Below are 16,511 nucleotides of genomic sequence, written 5' to 3'. Positions count from 1 at the left end.
TTGGAAATCATGAAAAATTAATATTTTTCGGATCGATATTCATTTGTTTCTATGATGCTCAAGCCAAGTAAAAAATATATAAATTTTATGTCCAAAAATTCTTAACTCAACATACTTTAAAGCAAACGAGACATAATGTGCTTACTTTGTTCTCCGTGTCCAAATCGTTACGTACATAAGCAGGCATCATTAACCCGCTGTTTTCATATCTGGTGGATTTGTCAACTTATAAAAACATTTTATAAGTAAGTGTAAGTGTAGTTTGTCAGTTTTCTGCTGACGGTGCTGCAGCCTGATGACCCTTCATGTCTTCGGAGCGTCTGCTGGTTACATACAGGAGACGTTCAATTGTCCAGCGCTATCTTCCTAATGAAAGCTGCCCATCGGACACCATTTTGTTTGCGTTTTGAAAGGTAAGATTTTGTTTGTATTTTAAATGTATTTTGGGGGAAATACTAGCCGAGTCAGGTCGAGATTACAGCGTCTTCTGAAACATCGCGAAAATTCCCACGCTGTCAATGCTTCTCCGGCGTCCTAATTTTCGCTGAAATCACTGACAAGTCGGTAAGTACTTGAGAGTTTTGAAATATAACACCTTGTATGGGTTACTTAAAAACCAAGCTTCACTGTAACAAGGAATAAACCGGATTTACTTCCAGAGCTGTATTAAAAAAAATAAAAATTTAAGTGGTTACGTGGATTTTTGTGAAAAGTGTGTGGGCATTCTTTGAAAATGTAAGGGAGATGCATATCTGGTTTCTGGGTTGAATATCTGGGTTTGGAGCCCACTTTACATGTAATGGCGGAGGCCAAAAACCTCGCGAAAATTCCCACGCTGTCAAACTGTTGCCTCCAATCTACCTGTCAAATGGCCTGACGGTAAATAAATTGGTTTACTGTCCAATTTCATTGTGGACCGCCATGGATAGGATATATAACTACACTTTAATGAATTAGAAAAAAGAAGTTCTACCATTGCAATAAAATGCCATTGAGACACCATGTTACGTATGTTAACACTTTTGTGGTAAATTTTAAATTACCTGAAATGACTACTTGCGGTTGTGGAACTATCTTTCTTTCTTTTTGATAGTCAGACGGTTGTCAAACTTGTAAATAAATGTGTTTGCATTGGTTTTTACAACAATTAATTTTTGGGTGTCTATGTCACGCTTCTATGTCCTAGTATCATAATTATACACATATATATGTGTGTGTGTGTGTGTGTATATATATATACATACATATATCTATACTATAGACATACATATTTATGTATGTGTATATATGTTTGTGTGTATACATGTGTGTATATATTTATACATACACTGAATTCATTCTCATTGATTATATTGTTTGCAATGCACGATGCTTACAAATTCTGTTGTGCCTGCTGCAACAAAGAATTTCATTGTTCTGTCTGGGACATATGACAATAAAACACTCTTAACTAATTCCTGAAACTCTTAAATACCATAGTGATAGTGTGGAAACAGGTCCGACTTGCCCACACCGCCCAACATGTGCCAGCTACACAAGTCCCACTTGCCTGCATTTGGTCCATATCCCTCCAAACCTGTCCTATCCATGTACCTGTCTAATTGGTTCTTGTTGGGATAGTCCCAGCCTCAACTACCTCCACTGGCAGCTTGTTCCAAACACTCACCACCTTTTGTGTGAAAAAGTTACCCCTCAGATTCGCATTAAATCTTTTCCCCTTCACCCCTATGTCCTCTGGTCCTAGATTCTCCTACTTTGGGCAAGAGACTCTGAGTATCAACCTGATCTATTCCTCTCAGGATTTTGTACACCTCTCACCCCTCATCCTCCTGCGCTCCATGGAATAGAGACCCAGCCTACTCAACCTCTCCCTATAGCTCACACCCTCTAATCCTGGCAGTCCTCATGAATCTTCGCTGAACCCTTTCAAGCTTGACAACATCTTTCTTATAACATTGTGCTCAGAACTGAACACAATACTCTAAATGCGGTCTCACCAACGTCTTATACAACTGCAACATAGACAATAGACAATAGGTGCAGGAGTAGGCCATTCAGCCCTTCGAGCCAGCACCGCCATTCAATGCGATCATGGCTGATCACTCTCAATCAGTACCCCGTTCCTGCCTTCTCCCCATACCCCCTCACTCCGCTATCCTTAAGAGCTCTATCCAGCTCTCTCTTGAAAGCATCCAACGAACTGGCCTCCACTGCCTTCTGAGGCAGAGAATTCCACACCTTCACCACCCTCTGACCACCTCTCAACTTCTGTTCTCAATACTCTGACTGATGAAGGCCAAAGTGCCAAAAAGCCTTTTTGACCACCTTATCAACCTGCAGATCCACCTTCATGGAACAATGCACCTGCACACCTAGATCCCTTTACTCTACAACATTCCCCACTGTGAAGGTCCTGCCCTTGTTAAACTTCCCAAAATGTAACGCCTCACATTTTTCTGCATTAAATTCCATCAACCCACCTGGCCAATCGATCCAGATCCTGCTGCAATCGTTCACAACCATCTTCAATATCTGCAAAAGCACTAACTTTTGCATCATCAGCAAACTTGCTAATCTTGCCCTATGTGTTCTCATGCAAATCATTGATGTAGATGACAAACAGTAACTGGTCCAGCACCGAACCCTGAGGCACACCACTAGTCACAGGCATCCAGTCTGAGAAGCAACCTTCCACCATTACCATCTGCTTCCTTCCATGAAGCCAATTTGCTATCCAGTCAGCTATCTCTCCTTGGATCCCACGTGGGTCAGAAGCAGTTCTAGATGTGGGGTTTGTATCTGCCCAGTGGGAGAGGGAATGACGTGGATGTGATGATGGATCCATGATTCTGTTGGCTACGTTGGCGAGACAGCGTCACGTGTAGATGCAGTCGATGCAGGGCGTGGCGGTTTAGTTTAGTTTATTATCACGTGTACAGTGAAAAGCTTTTGTTGCGTGCTAACCAGTCAGCGGAAAGACAACACATGGTTACAGTCGAGCCATTTACAGTGTGCAGATACAGCGGCTGTTAGATTGAGCACTGGAGTGCAGTTGCCACCCAGTACACACACTGCTCGCCTGCACCCGTCACCACAAGCAGTGCAGGACAGACACACACACTGTCCGCATGTACTCGTCACCCAGGGCAGTACAAGACACACACACTGTCCACCTGTACCTGTCACCCAGGGCAGTACAAGACACACACACTGCCCGCCACGACCGCTGGCGATCCTTCACTGTGAATAAACAGCCGGTCCGTGCAGACAGTTCAGTATTTTAATGGCATGTTGTCAGTAGAGATAAATACAGGCGGCTTGATCGATGCCCATTTCGGGTGTGAGTGTCGGTCACAGACACTCAGTGTCAACAGCCGGCCAGCCCGCTCCGGCCCACAGCAACCGTCCACTGTCACCACCAGTCGGTCTTGTCGGCCGGGTGCCCGTCCTGGCTCCGTCTCCAGCACCTCAGCGCAGGTAGTAGTCGATGACGGCAGAGAAGGCAGCGAAGCCCGCACAGCCCAGCGTGCCCGCCTTCAGACCAGCTGCCGACACAGACGCACGTTACAGGCAGCAGGGGTGGGGGGACAGACAGTCGCAGTTCACAGGGGAGGGGGTGGAGTGACTGACAGTCAGAGAGTAGGATAGGTGATCGGGTAATGGAAACACATTTGGGGGTTACAGGCGGTGGGGGTGATGGAGAAACAGCTGTCCGTGGGGGGGGGGGGTGATGGGGAAACAGCTGTCTGTGGGGGGGATGGGGAAACAGCTGTCTGTGGGGGGGGGATGGGGAAAACAGCTGTCTGGGGGGGGGGGAGGGACTTACCGCGGAAGCCGATGGCGCCACCTGTCACACAGCCGCTCAGCACACTGTTCTTCCAGTCGGACTTTCCACGGTACTGGGGAGGATGGACAGAGACAGTCACACACACGCCGGACCCAGCCCCAGCTGTTACAACACACACACCAAGGAGACCTTTCAGCCCCAGCCGCTGTGCTAGCCCATATCCTCGCGTGTACACACAGCCCACCCCATGCCATCACACTAGCCGTGCAACACTCTCACGCTCACACGGATACTCAAGCTCACATGGACACACACACACACACACTGACACACACACTCTGACAATCACACACAATCTCAGACACACACAATGTAACGCACTCACACACACTCAGACTCACGCGGACACTCACTCGCACTCAGACATTCTCTCACACACAGACACTCACATACACAGGCACTCACAGACACAGGCACTCAGACACACACTCTCACAGACACACACACACTCTCAGACACATACACGAACACAGACACACTAACACACACACTTTCATGCACTCACACACATGGACACACTCACATTCTCATGGATGCTTACGCACTCACACACCTACACAGACACATGCACCTACACACACTCACGCACGCAGACAGACATACATGCACCTACACACACTCTCACGCACTCGGACACTTACACACCTACACGGACACTCTCACGCACTTAGACACGCGCACACACACACACACACACACACACACACACACACAGAGACACTCACACCGTCAGACGCACACAGACACCACAAACACTCACACAGACTCTCACAGACATTCTCACACACAGACACTCTCATGCACTCACACACACATTCACCCCCTATTCATAGACTACAGCTCTGCCTTTAATACCATCCAAGCTTATCACCAAACTTGCGGGACTTGGTGTCGGCACTCATCTCTGCAACTGGATCCTCAACTTCCTGACCAACAGACCCCAATCAGTGAGGATAGGGGACAAATCATCCTCTCCAATAATCCTCAACATGGGGGCTCCACAAGGATACGTTCTCAGGTCCTTTCTTTGCTCCTTGTACACCCTCGACTGTGCAGGCATGGATAAATCAAATTTAATTTTCAAATTCACAGACGACACCACCATTGTGGGCCGGATATCAAATTATGATGAGAGGGAGTACAGGAAGGAGATTGACAACCTCGTGTCCTGGTGTTGAGGCAACAACCTCCCTCTCAATGTCAGCAAGACAAAGGAGTTAGTGATCGACTTCAGGAAGTGAAGCAGTCCAGGTACACATACCCCAGTTTGCATTGACGGTGCTGAAGTAGAGATGGTTGTAAACTTCAAATTCCTAGGAGTAAATATCACCAACAACTTCTCCTGGACCACCCATATTGAAGCAACGACCAAGGAAGCACACCAACGCCTTAGAAGGCTGAGGAAGTTCAGCATGTCCTCTACAACTCTCACCAACTTCCACAGATGCACCATAGAAGGCATTTTATCAGGATGCATCACAGCCTGGTTTGGGAACAGCTCCATCCAAGAAAGCAAGAAATTACTGTGAATTGTGGATGTAGCCCATGCAAACCAACCTCCCTTCCATTGACTCCATCTACACCTCACACTGCCTCGGCAAGGCCAGCAGCATCATCAAGACGGGTTGCACCCTGGGCACTCCCTCTTCTCCCATCAGGCAAGGGGTATAAAAGTGTGAAAACTCACACCTCCAGATTCAGTTTCTTCCCAGCTGTTCAGGCAACTGAACCATCCTCCCAACAACTAGAGAATGGTCGTGACCTACTATCTACCTCATTGGAGATCCTCGGACTATCTTTGTTCGGATTTTACCTTCCACTAAAATGTATTCACGTTATTCCCTTTATCCTGTATCTTTATACTGTGGATGGCTCGATTGTAATCATGCTGACTGGGTAGCACACAACAAAAGCTTTTCACTGTACCTTGGTACACGTGACAATAAACTAAACTCAGACACAGATCCCCCCCCCCACACACACACAGACTCAGACACGAACACAAACACATGCTCGCGCGCACGCACACATATAGACCCGCACGCCCACGGGCACACAAACTCACACACGCACCTGCACACACAAAAACATTCCCACACACGCACACACACAGCCGTACCGACTCGATGATGCACTCAGTGCATGAGAACATGGCCCCGACGATGGCAAAGTTCTTGGCGTAGGAAGTGCCACGCTGCCCCATGTCCTTCAGAACCTCTCTGGCCGTCGGCGTCTTCAGAGGGTCCTTGGGGTCAAAGCCCACGTTGGTGTCGATGCCCGCTGTAAAGATGCCAAACGCACCGCCCAGCACGAAGCCTGAGGAGGAACAGAGATCGTCAGAGGGGGACACAACACCGTCGGGGGGGTGGGGGGACACGACACCGGTAGAGGGGGGACACGACACCGGCAGAGGAGGGGACACGACACCGGCAGAGGGGGACACGACACCAACAGAGGGGGACACGACACCGGCAGAGGGGGGACACGACACCGGCAGTGGGGGAGACATGACACCGGTAGATGGTGGCAGGGGGAAGGAGGATGAGGGAAGTGGGCAAGGGGAAATGAGGGAAGACGGAACATGGTGGGAGAAAAGGAGAGCAGGCAAGCAGTGACGGTTCAGAGTAGAGAGAGGGAAAGGGGCTACAGGTGAGGGACAAGACTACTGAAGGAAGCAGAGAACAGGGTGGTGAGGGAAAGGGTGAGGAGCACCAATGAAGGAAGGGTAGAGGGGGAATGGAAAAGTGGGAAGGGAACAGGTGCCGGCCCTGGGCTTGTGGCCAAAAATATACAGCGGGGAAACAGGCCCTTCGGCCCAACTCTGTCCATGCCGACCAAGATGCCCCATCTCTATACTAGTCCCATTTGGCCCATATATCACAAAGTCTTTCCTATCCATGTACATGTCTAACTGTCTTTTAAATGTTGATATAGTACCTGCCCTAAATACCTCCTCTGGCAGCTCGTTCCATATACCCACCACCCTCTGTGTGAAAATGTTGACCCCCTCATCCTGAAACCTATGTCCTCTGGTTCTTGATTCCTCTACCCTGGATAAAAGACTGCATTTCCCCTATCCTGATTTTGTACACCTCCATAAGATAACCCCTCATCCTCCTCTCCAAGTCCTAACCTGCCCAACCTCTCCCTATAGTTCAGGCCCTCAAGTCCTGGCAACACCCTTGTTAATCTTCTCTGCAATTTTTCCAGCTTAATGACAGCCTTCCTGTATCAAAGTAACCAAAACTTAACACAATGCTCCAAATGACGTACAACTGTAACATAACTTGACTCCCTGACTGATGAAGGCCCATATTTGACCATGCTATCTACCTGTGATGCCACTTACAGGGAACTACGTCCCTCTGCTCGGCAACACTCCCCAGAGCCCTACCATTCACTGTGAATGTCCTGCTCTGGTTTGATGTTCCAAAATACCTTGCACTTATCTGCGTTAAACTCAGTTAACCATTCATGCAGCTACTCAAGATGACCATCTTCGCAATCTATGATATCAACCATTTTAGTGTCATCTGCAAATTTACTAATCATGCCGATTAGTGAATGAAAATCGTTGATACCAACCACAAGCAGCAACGGGCCCAGCACCGATCCCTGACGCACACCACTAGTCACAGGCCTCCAATCCAAAAAACAACCTTCCACCATCACCCTCTGCTTCCTTCCATGAAGCCAATACTGGACTCAGTATCTCTCCCTGGATCCCATGTGCTCTCACCTCTAGAGCAACCTACCACGCAGAGCCTTATCAAATGCCTTGCTGAAATCCATATAGATGATGTCTATGTCCACATCAATTTTCTTGGTTACTTCTTCAAAACACAATCAAATTCGCAAGGCATGATCTCCCACATACAAAGCCATGCTCACTAACTCCAATCAGTCCCTGTCTAGATTCAAGATAGCTTTATTTGTCATCCAAAAAAACGATTTTTTTTGGACGAAATTCAGTCACCCACAGTCCAACAATAAAACATTAAATTAGGCAGATTACACAATCTACATGCATTCACATTTTATCCCTCAGAATCCTCCCCAGTAACTTGCCTACCACAGATGTTAGGCTCACTAGTCCATAGTTCACAGGCTTTTCCTTGCAGCCTTTCTTAAATAGAGGCACAACATTAGTCACCCTCCAGTCTGCTGGCATCTCAATATGTCTAATGATGATTCAGATATCTTATAGACAATAGGTGCAGGAGTAGGCGATTCGGCCCTTCGAGCCAGCACCACCATTCAATGTGATCATGGCTGATCATTCTCAATCAGTACCCCGTTCCTGCCTTCTCCCCATACCCCCTGACTCCGCTATCCTTAAGAGCTCTATCTAGCTCTCTCTTGAATGCATTCAGAGAATTGGCCTTCACTGCCTTCTGAGGCAGAGAATTCCACAGATTTACAACTCTCTGACTGAAAAAGTTTTTTTTCATCTCCGTTCTAAATGGCCTACCCATATTCTTAAACTGTGGCTCTAGGCTCCCGCAATTTATTTAGCTTCATAGAAACATAGAAAATGGGGGCTGGAGACCATTTGGCCCTTCGAGCCAGCACTGCCATTCATTGTGATCATGGCTGATCAACTACAATCAGTAACCTGTGCCTGCCTTCTCCCCATTTTCCTTGATTCCACTAGCCCCTAAAGCTCTATCTAACTCTCTTTTAAATTCATCCAGTGAATTGGCCTCCTTCTGTGGCAGAGAATTCCAATAATTCACAACTCTTTCACAAGTTTCTTCTCACCTCAGTTTTAAATGGCCTCCCCTTTATTCCTAGACTGTCCCCCCTGGTTCTGGACTTCCCCCAACATTGGGAACATTTTTGTCCTTTTATGATTTTATACATCTCTGTAAGATCCCTTCTCATCCTTCTAAACTCCAGTAAATACAAGCCGAGTTTTTCCAATCTTTCCTCACATGACAGTCCCTCCATCCCACTGTATCCTTAGATATATCAGATCAAGTCTGGGAGATATGTCTACCTTTATATGCCTTAGGATGTTCACCACCTCCTTGACTGTAATACTGACTGTCCTCAAGATCAGTCTGAAGGGTCTCGACCCAAATTGTCATCCATTCCTTCTCTCCAGAGATGCTGCCTGACCCGCTGAGTTACACCAGCATTTTGTGTCTACCTGTCCTCAAGGCACCTCCATTAACTGTTCCATGTTGCCTAGCGTTTATCAGTTTCTCCATGGTTAAAACAGAGGAGAAATATTGTGGACCTTCTGCGGCTCCACATAGAGAAGATGCTTTGGTTTCTGAGGGGCCCTATTTGCTCCCTTCCCCTAATGTATGTAATCTGCCAGAATTCTCTCCAGCCATGTTTGCCCTCCTGATTTCCTGAACATGCAGGATGTTCTGCTGGGGAGTGCCTGTCCTCCTCTGCCTTCTGGTTAGTTATTAACGTTTGGATAATAAACCATTAAAACAACATGACCTCTGACTACTAACTGCTTGCCTCACCTCTGGCCTGCAACCTCTCACCCTCAACCCCGTCTTGCCCTCTCACCCCAATCTGCCTTCTGACCCCCACGTGACCTCATCTTTGACCTCGCTCGCTGACCCCTCACACCTGACCTCCACAGTCCAACCTGTCACCCCTGTCCCTCTAGTCCAACTCTTTACTCCAGTCCAACCCTTCACCCCTGACCTCTACAGTCCAACCCTTCACCCCTGACATCCCACGTCCGACCACCCTGACCCCTGAGACCCGATCTCTCAGCCCCGACCCCTGCCCGTTGTCGTCCCGTCCCGTCCCGTCCCTGACCTCCGACGCAGGCGAGTGCTGCCTTGAAGCCGCAGCTCTCCATGGCGCGCTCCACCATCTTATGTTCCTCCGACTTGCCGGGCGCGGGGAAGCCGCCGAGCGCTGCGGGGCTGAGAGGCCGCGGCTGCCGCCGCTCCCCCACCAGCTGCTGCAGGAGCTGCGAGTATATCAGCCCCCCGCCCCCGGCATCACCGGCAGCAGCACCACCGCCCCCCGGCCCCGGGAGCGGGGACAGAGCGGGCCCGCCCGCTTGCGGCGCCGCCATCGCGCTACGTGCCGCGGCGCCGCACCGGGATCACCCTGCGTGCCGCGTCACTGCCGAGTATCCCCGCCCTGCATGCCGCGTCACTGTCTGGTGTTCCCGCCCTGCGTTCCGCGTCACTGTCTAGTGTCCACGCCCCACGTTCAGCGTCACTGTCTAGTGTGCCCGCCCTGCGTGGCGCGTCACTGTCTTGTGTGCCCGCCCTGCGTGAGCGTCACTGTCTAGTGTTCCCGCCCTGCGTGCCGCGTGACCGAAGGGCAGGGGCGAAGGGGCGTTTTCCCTGCTGGGCCGCCCTGTTGTCGCTCTTGCTGCAGATGCTTCGAATCTGAACTACAACAGAAAGTTAAAGACATATATAACATGGGGGGTTGAGTTGACTGCGGTGATATGGACCCGGCTGGGGACGGTGTTCTCCAGCTCTGAGGGCAACCAGTGTAAGGGGCACATCCACCGCTGCACTGAGATAATCCACGAGTCAAGGCCACGACAGCAAATGGTCGTCATAATGTGATAGAAATTTATCTAAAGATTTTAAGTTCATAAATTGCAGGAGCAGTATCAGGCCATTCGGCCCATCAAGTCTACTCCGCCATTCAATCATGGCTGATCTATCTTTCCCTCCTAACCCCATGCTCCCACCTTCTCCCCGTAACCCCTGACTCCCGTACTAATCAAGAATCTATCAGTCTCCACATTAAAGATATCCATTGACTTGGCCTCCACAGCTATCTGTGGCAATGAATTCCATAGATTCACCTCTCTGTGACTAAAGAATTCCCCCGCATCTCCTTTCTAAAGGTACAACCTTTAATTCTGAGGCTGTGCTCTCCAGTCCTAGACTATCCCACTAGTGGAAACATCCTCTCCACATCCACACTATTCAAGCCTTTCACTATTCGGTAAGTTTCAATGAGGTCCCCCCCTTATCTTTCTAAACTCCAGTGAGTACATGCCCAGTGCCAACAAAATGATTTAGTTCAGTTTGAAACATGTGTCTGAAATTCAAACAAAATAAATAATGAAGTCACGAGGCACATGCTGGTTACGGCAGCTTGGTGAAACAATGTTAAAAGGTATGACAGTAAACAAGTGATGACTAACATTGAAAGAATTAATGTGTAGGAAAGAACTGCAGATGCTGGTTAAAATCGAAAATAGACACCAAATGCTGGAGGACACCAAATGCTGGAGGAAAATAGACACCAAATGCTCAGCAGGATAGGCAGCATCCCTGGAGAGAAGGAATGGGTGATGTTTTGGGTCAAGACCCTTCTTCAGACTAGGCCCAGAGACACAGAGGACCAATGTTTCAGTCTGAAGAAGAGTCTCGCCCTGAAACATCACCTATTCATGTTCTCCAGAGATGCTGCCAGACTGTAGGAGATAGGGTGGTCCAAAAAGCTTTTGGCACATTGGTCTTCATCAGTCAGGGTATTGAGTATAGAAGTTGGGAGGTGATATTGCGGTCATATAAGACATTGGTGAGGCCACATTTAGAGTATTGTGTTCAGTTTTTGGCACTGTGTTATAGGAAAGATGTTAAGTGTGAAATTTATCAGGGGATATGGAAGAAAGCATGAATATGGGGTTGAGAGGGAAAGATAGACTAGCCATGATTTAATGGTGGAGTAGACTTGATGGGCCGTAAATTCTGCTCCTAGAACTTATGAACTTATGAAAGAGTTCAGAGAGGATTTGCCAGGATGTTGCCCGGACTTGAGGGACTGAGCTGTAGGGAGAGGTTGAGCAGGCTAGGGCTTTATTTCTTGCAGTAAAGGAGAATGAGAGGTGATCTTATGGAGGTGTTCAAAATCATGAGAGGAATAGATCGGTTAAACTCAAGGAGTCTTTTGCCCAGAGTAGGGGAGTCGAGAACCAGAGGACAGAGGTTTAAGGTGAGGGCTCAAAGATTTAATAGGATTTGGATGAGTTACTATTTTACATAAAGGGCGATGGGTGTACGGAACGAGCTGCCAGAGGAAGTAGTTGAGGCAGGGACGTCCGCAACATTTACAGTGCCCTCTATAATGTTTGTGACAAAGACCCATCATTTATTTATTTGCCTCTGTACTCCACAATTTGAGATTTGTAATAGAAAAAAATCACATGTGGTTAAAGTGCACATTGTCTGATTTTATTAACGGCTATTTTTATACTTTTTGGTTTCACCATGTGGAAATTACAGTTGTGTTTATACATAGTCCCCCCATTTCAGGGCACCATAATGTTTGGGACACATGGCTTCACAAGACTTCGTAATTGCTCAGGTGTGTTTAATTGCCACCTTACTGCAGATATTAGAGAGCTCTCAGCCCCAAGTCTTTCCTCCAGTTTTTCCATTACCTTTGGAAACTTTTATTGCTGTTTATCAACATGAGGACCACAGTTATGCCAATGAAAGTCAAAGAAGCCATTATGAGACTGAGAAAGAAGAATAAAACTGTTAGAGACACCAGCCAAACCTTAGGCTTACCAAAATCAACTGTTTGGTACATCATTAAGAAGAAAGAGAGCACTGGTGAGCTTACTAATCGCAAAGGGACTGGCAGGCCAAGGAAGACCTCCACAGCTGATGACAGAAGAAGTCTCTCTATAATAAAGAAAAATCCTCAGACACCTGTCCAACAGATCAGAAACACTCTTCAGGAGTCAGGTTTGGATTTGTCAATGACCACTGTCTGCAGAAGACTTCATGAACAGAAATACAGAGGCTACACTGCAAGATGCAAACCACTGGTTAGCCGCAAAAATAGGATGGCCAGGTTACAGTTTGCCAAGAAGTACTTAAAAGAGCAACCACAGTTCTGGAAAAAGGTCTTGTGGACAGATGAGACGAAGATTAACTTATATCAGAGTGATGGCAAGAGCAAAGTACGGAGGAGAGAAGGAACTGCCCAAGATCCAAAGCATACCACCTCATCTGTGAAACACAGTGGTGGGGGTGTTATGGCCTGGGCATGTATGGCTGCTGAAGGTACTGGCTCACCTATCTTCATTGATGATGCAACTGCTGATGGTAGCCACATAATGAATTCTGAAGTGTACAGACTCAATACAGTACAATATCTTTATTGTCATTGTACAAGTACAACGAGATTAAGAATGCCAATTCCATATTGATGCTATAAAATAAATAAATCACGGCAAAAACAAAAATACCAAAGGGAGGGGGATAAAAAAGAAATAAGGTAAAGTGCAAAAAAGGTTGATGCAGGGTCAGTTGTGCCAGATGACCATGGGGGCAGAGACAGATCATGGCGGGCTCTCAGCAGGTCCGATTCAGAGCAGCTATAGCTCTCGGCATAAAGCTGTTTCTTAGTCTGGAGATGCGGGCGTAGAAGGCCTTGTACCGTCTGCCAGATGGAAGTACTTCAAACAGACGGTGGCATGGGTGTGTGGAGTCCTTGTAGATACTGGTGGCTTTCCTGGGGCAGCGTGTGTTGTAGATGTCTTCCAGGGCTGGCAGCTGCTTCCCAATGATTCTCTGCGCTCTGCAGACGACCCGCTGAAGAGCTCTCCTGTCCACTGCCATGCAGCTGAGATACAACACATAGTATGCTCTCTGTGGTGCAGCGGTAGGTTATCAGTAGCTGTTGTGGTAGACCGACCTTTTTCAGCGTTCTCAGGAAAAACTGCCATTGCTGTGCTTTCTTGACTAGCGCAGCGGTGCTAGTGGACCATGTGAGGACCTCTGAAATGTGTGTGCCCAGAAACCTGAAGCTGGACACTCTCACCACTCTGTCCCCGTTGATGAAGACTGGAGTGTATTCCGCATTCTGTGACCTTTTAAAGTTGATAATTAGCTCCTTGGTCTTAGATGTGTTTAGGGACAGGTTGTTCTCTGAGCACCAGCTCGCCAGGTTCTGCTCCTCCGCTCTGTAGGCTGATTCATCGCCGTTGGAGATCAGCCCGATCACCGTTGCGTCATACGCAAATTTGACGATGGTGTTGGTGGTGAATCCAGGGACACAGTCATGTGTGAAGTTGGAGTAGAGGATGGGGCTCAGTACACATCCCTGCGGTGTGCCAGTACTCAGGGTGGTGGTGGAGGACAGGTGGAGGCCCAGTCTCACTGCCTGAGGGTACTCCGTCAGGAAATTCAGGGTCCAGTTGCATATGTGCGAGCTGAGGCCTAGCTGGTGGAGTTTGGAGGTGAGCTTGGTGGGGATGACTGTGTTGAAGGCAGAGCTATCGTCTATGAATAGCATCCTCGCGTATGTGCCCTGTCTCTACAGGTGAGTCAGGATGGTATGAAGAGCCAGAGAGATGGCATCCTCTGTGGATCTACTTGCTCTGTACGCGAACTGATGTGGGTCTAGTGAGGCAGGGATGGTGGCATAGATGTGGGAGAGGATCAAAGCACTTCATTACTATCGGTGGGAGGGCAACCGGACGGTAGTCATTCAGATTGCTGATGTTTGCCTTTTTTGGCACTGGCACTATGGTGGCTGACTTCAGGCACTTTGGGACCGTTGCCAGAGATAGAGACAGATTGAAGATCTTTGTGAATACCTCAGCAAGCTGGTCAGCACAGTCCTGGGACTCGGTCCGGGCCTGCAGCCTTGCGTGGGTTGATCCTCTGCAGCGCGCGCTGTACGTCATGTGTGCTCAGCGTGAGCACCTGATCGTCCTCCGAGGCCGGAATTTTACCTCTCATGTTGTTGTTGCCGGTTTGAAAGCGAGCAAAGAAGGTGTTGAGCTCGTTGGCCAGTGTGACATCACTGTGGGGGCAGGCACATCCTATCTGCTCAAGTTTAAACAAATGCCTCAAAACATACTGCTAAAGCAACAAAGGAGTTTTTCAAACTAAAAAATGGTAAATTCTTGAGGGCCAAGTCAATCACCCGATCTGAACCCAATTGAGAATGCCTTTTATATACTGAAGAGAAAACTGAAGGGGACTAGCCCCAAAACAAGCTTAAGCTAAAGATGGCTGCAATACAGGCCTGGCAGAGAAGACACCCAGTAACTAGTGATGTCCATGAATCACAGTCATTACATGCAAAGGATATGCAACAAAATACTAAATATGACTACGTTCATTTACATGACATTGCTGTGTCCCAAACATTGAGGTGCCCTGAAATGGGGGGACTATGTATAAACACTGCTGTCATTTCTACATGGTGAAACCAAAATGTATAAAAATGGCCTTTATTGAAATCTGACAATGTGCACTTTAACCACCTGGGATTGTTTTCTATTACAAATCTCAAATTGTGGAGTACAGAGGCAAATAAGTAAATGATGGGTCTTTGTCCCAAACATTATGGAGGGCACTGTAAGAAACAATTAGACAAGTATTAGGGCGGCACGGTAGCGCAGCGGTAGAGTTGCTGCTTTACAGCGAATGCAGCGCCGGAGACTCAGGTTCGATCCTGACTACGGGTACTGCACTATCATATCATATCATATATATACAGCCGGAAACAGGCCTTTTCGGCCCACCAAGTCCGTGCCGCCCAGTGATCCCCGTACATTAACACTATCCTACACCCACTAGGGACAATTTTTACATTTACCCAGCCAATTAACCTACATACCAGTACGTCTTTGGAGTGTGGGAGGAAACCGAAGATCTCGGAGAAAACCCACGCAGGTCACGGGGAGAACGTACAAACTCCTTACAGTGCAGCACCCGTAGTCAGGATCGAACCTGAGTCTCCGGTGCTGCATTCGCTGTAAAGCAGCAACTCTACCGCTGCGCTACCGTGCCGCCACTGTAAGGAGTTTGTACGTTCTCCCCGTGACCTGCGTGGGTTTTCTCCGAGATCTTCGGTTTCCTCCCACACTCCAAAGACGTACAGGTATGTAGGTTAATTGGCTGGGTAAATGTAAAAATTGTCCCTAGTGGGTGTAGGATAGTGTTAATGTACGGGGATCACTGGGCGGCACGGACTTGGTGGGCCGAAAAGGCCTGTTTCCGGCTGTATATATATGATATGATATGATATGATACATGGATGGGACATATTTAGAGGGATATGGGCCAAACACAGGCAGGTGGATTAGGCTAAATGGTACATGTTGATCGGTGTGGGCAGTGGCCTGTTTCCATGCTAAATGACTGTGATCTACTGAGTTGCTCCAGTACCTTGTGTCTATCTTTGGTATAAGCTAGCATCTACAGTTCCTTTTAATTACGTTCAGCCATGCCTGTCAAGAGTAATTTTAAAAAGTGTCGGACTGAACTACAAATACTGGATTACATTGAAGATAGACACTAAATGCTGGAGTACCTCAGCGTGACAGGCAGCATCTCTAGATTGAAGGAATGAGTGATGTTTGGCATCGAGATCCTTCAGAAGGGTCTCAACCCGAAACATCACCTATGCCTTCTATCCAGAGATGCTGCCTGTTCCACTGAGTTACTCCAGCATTTTGTGTCTATCATTAGTTAAAGAATGTGTTAGATTGAAGTAAAGGGTTCGTAATGTTGCCAGAAAATAACAGAATTTAGCGAATGAGTACCTCAAATTGCTTCCTTACATCGCCAGAGACCGGGGTTCGATCCTGACGATGGGTGCTGTCTGTACAGAGTTTGTATATTCTCCCCGGTCGACGCGGACTCGGTGGGCTGAAGAGCCTCTTTCCACGCTGTATTTTTTAACTAAA

At 47.9% G+C, this 16,511-nt stretch overlaps 1 protein-coding gene across 2 annotated transcripts; it reads right to left on the bottom strand.

The window, feature by feature from the left end:
• Window positions 1–2,853: 2,853 nt before the first annotated feature.
• timm22 (translocase of inner mitochondrial membrane 22 homolog (yeast)) lies at window positions 2,854–9,943 on the bottom strand. 2 transcript variants are annotated; one of them, XM_078422149.1, is made up of 4 exons: window positions 9,713–9,943; window positions 5,967–6,163; window positions 3,827–3,899; window positions 2,854–3,545 (listed from the first exon to the last, which is right to left on the bottom strand). In XM_078422149.1, exons 1-4 carry the CDS (start codon window positions 9,897–9,899, stop codon window positions 3,469–3,471), a joined length of 534 nt encoding a protein of 177 aa, XP_078278275.1. In that variant the 5' UTR covers window positions 9,900–9,943; the 3' UTR covers window positions 2,854–3,468. The 2 variants fall into 2 exon arrangements, with proteins under 2 accessions (XP_078278275.1, XP_078278274.1); XM_078422148.1 differs by having other exon boundaries at window positions 2,889–3,545; window positions 9,635–9,943.
• Window positions 9,944–16,511: the final 6,568 nt, after the last annotated feature.

The sequence above is a fragment of the Rhinoraja longicauda genome, chromosome 26 (assembly GCF_053455715.1).
Source record: "Rhinoraja longicauda isolate Sanriku21f chromosome 26, sRhiLon1.1, whole genome shotgun sequence".
Taxonomy (NCBI): domain Eukaryota; kingdom Metazoa; phylum Chordata; class Chondrichthyes; order Rajiformes; family Arhynchobatidae; genus Rhinoraja; species Rhinoraja longicauda.
This window is presented reverse-complemented; position numbering and strand designations above follow the sequence as displayed.

Bases quoted from the DNA above. Each gene is read 5' to 3' on its own strand.
- timm22 (XM_078422148.1), bottom strand. From the start codon at position 9,899: ATGGCGGCGCCGCAAGCGGGCGGGCCCGCTCTGTCCCCGCTCCCGGGG. The intron at 6,164-9,634 runs GTCAGGGACGGG...GTTCCTCCTCAG, and splicing joins AGCACTCGCCTGCGTCGGAG to GCTTCGTGCTGGGCGGTGCG. The intron at 3,900-5,966 runs GTACGGCTGTGT...CATCCTCCCCAG, and splicing joins CTGAGTGCATCATCGAGTCG to TACCGTGGAAAGTCCGACTG.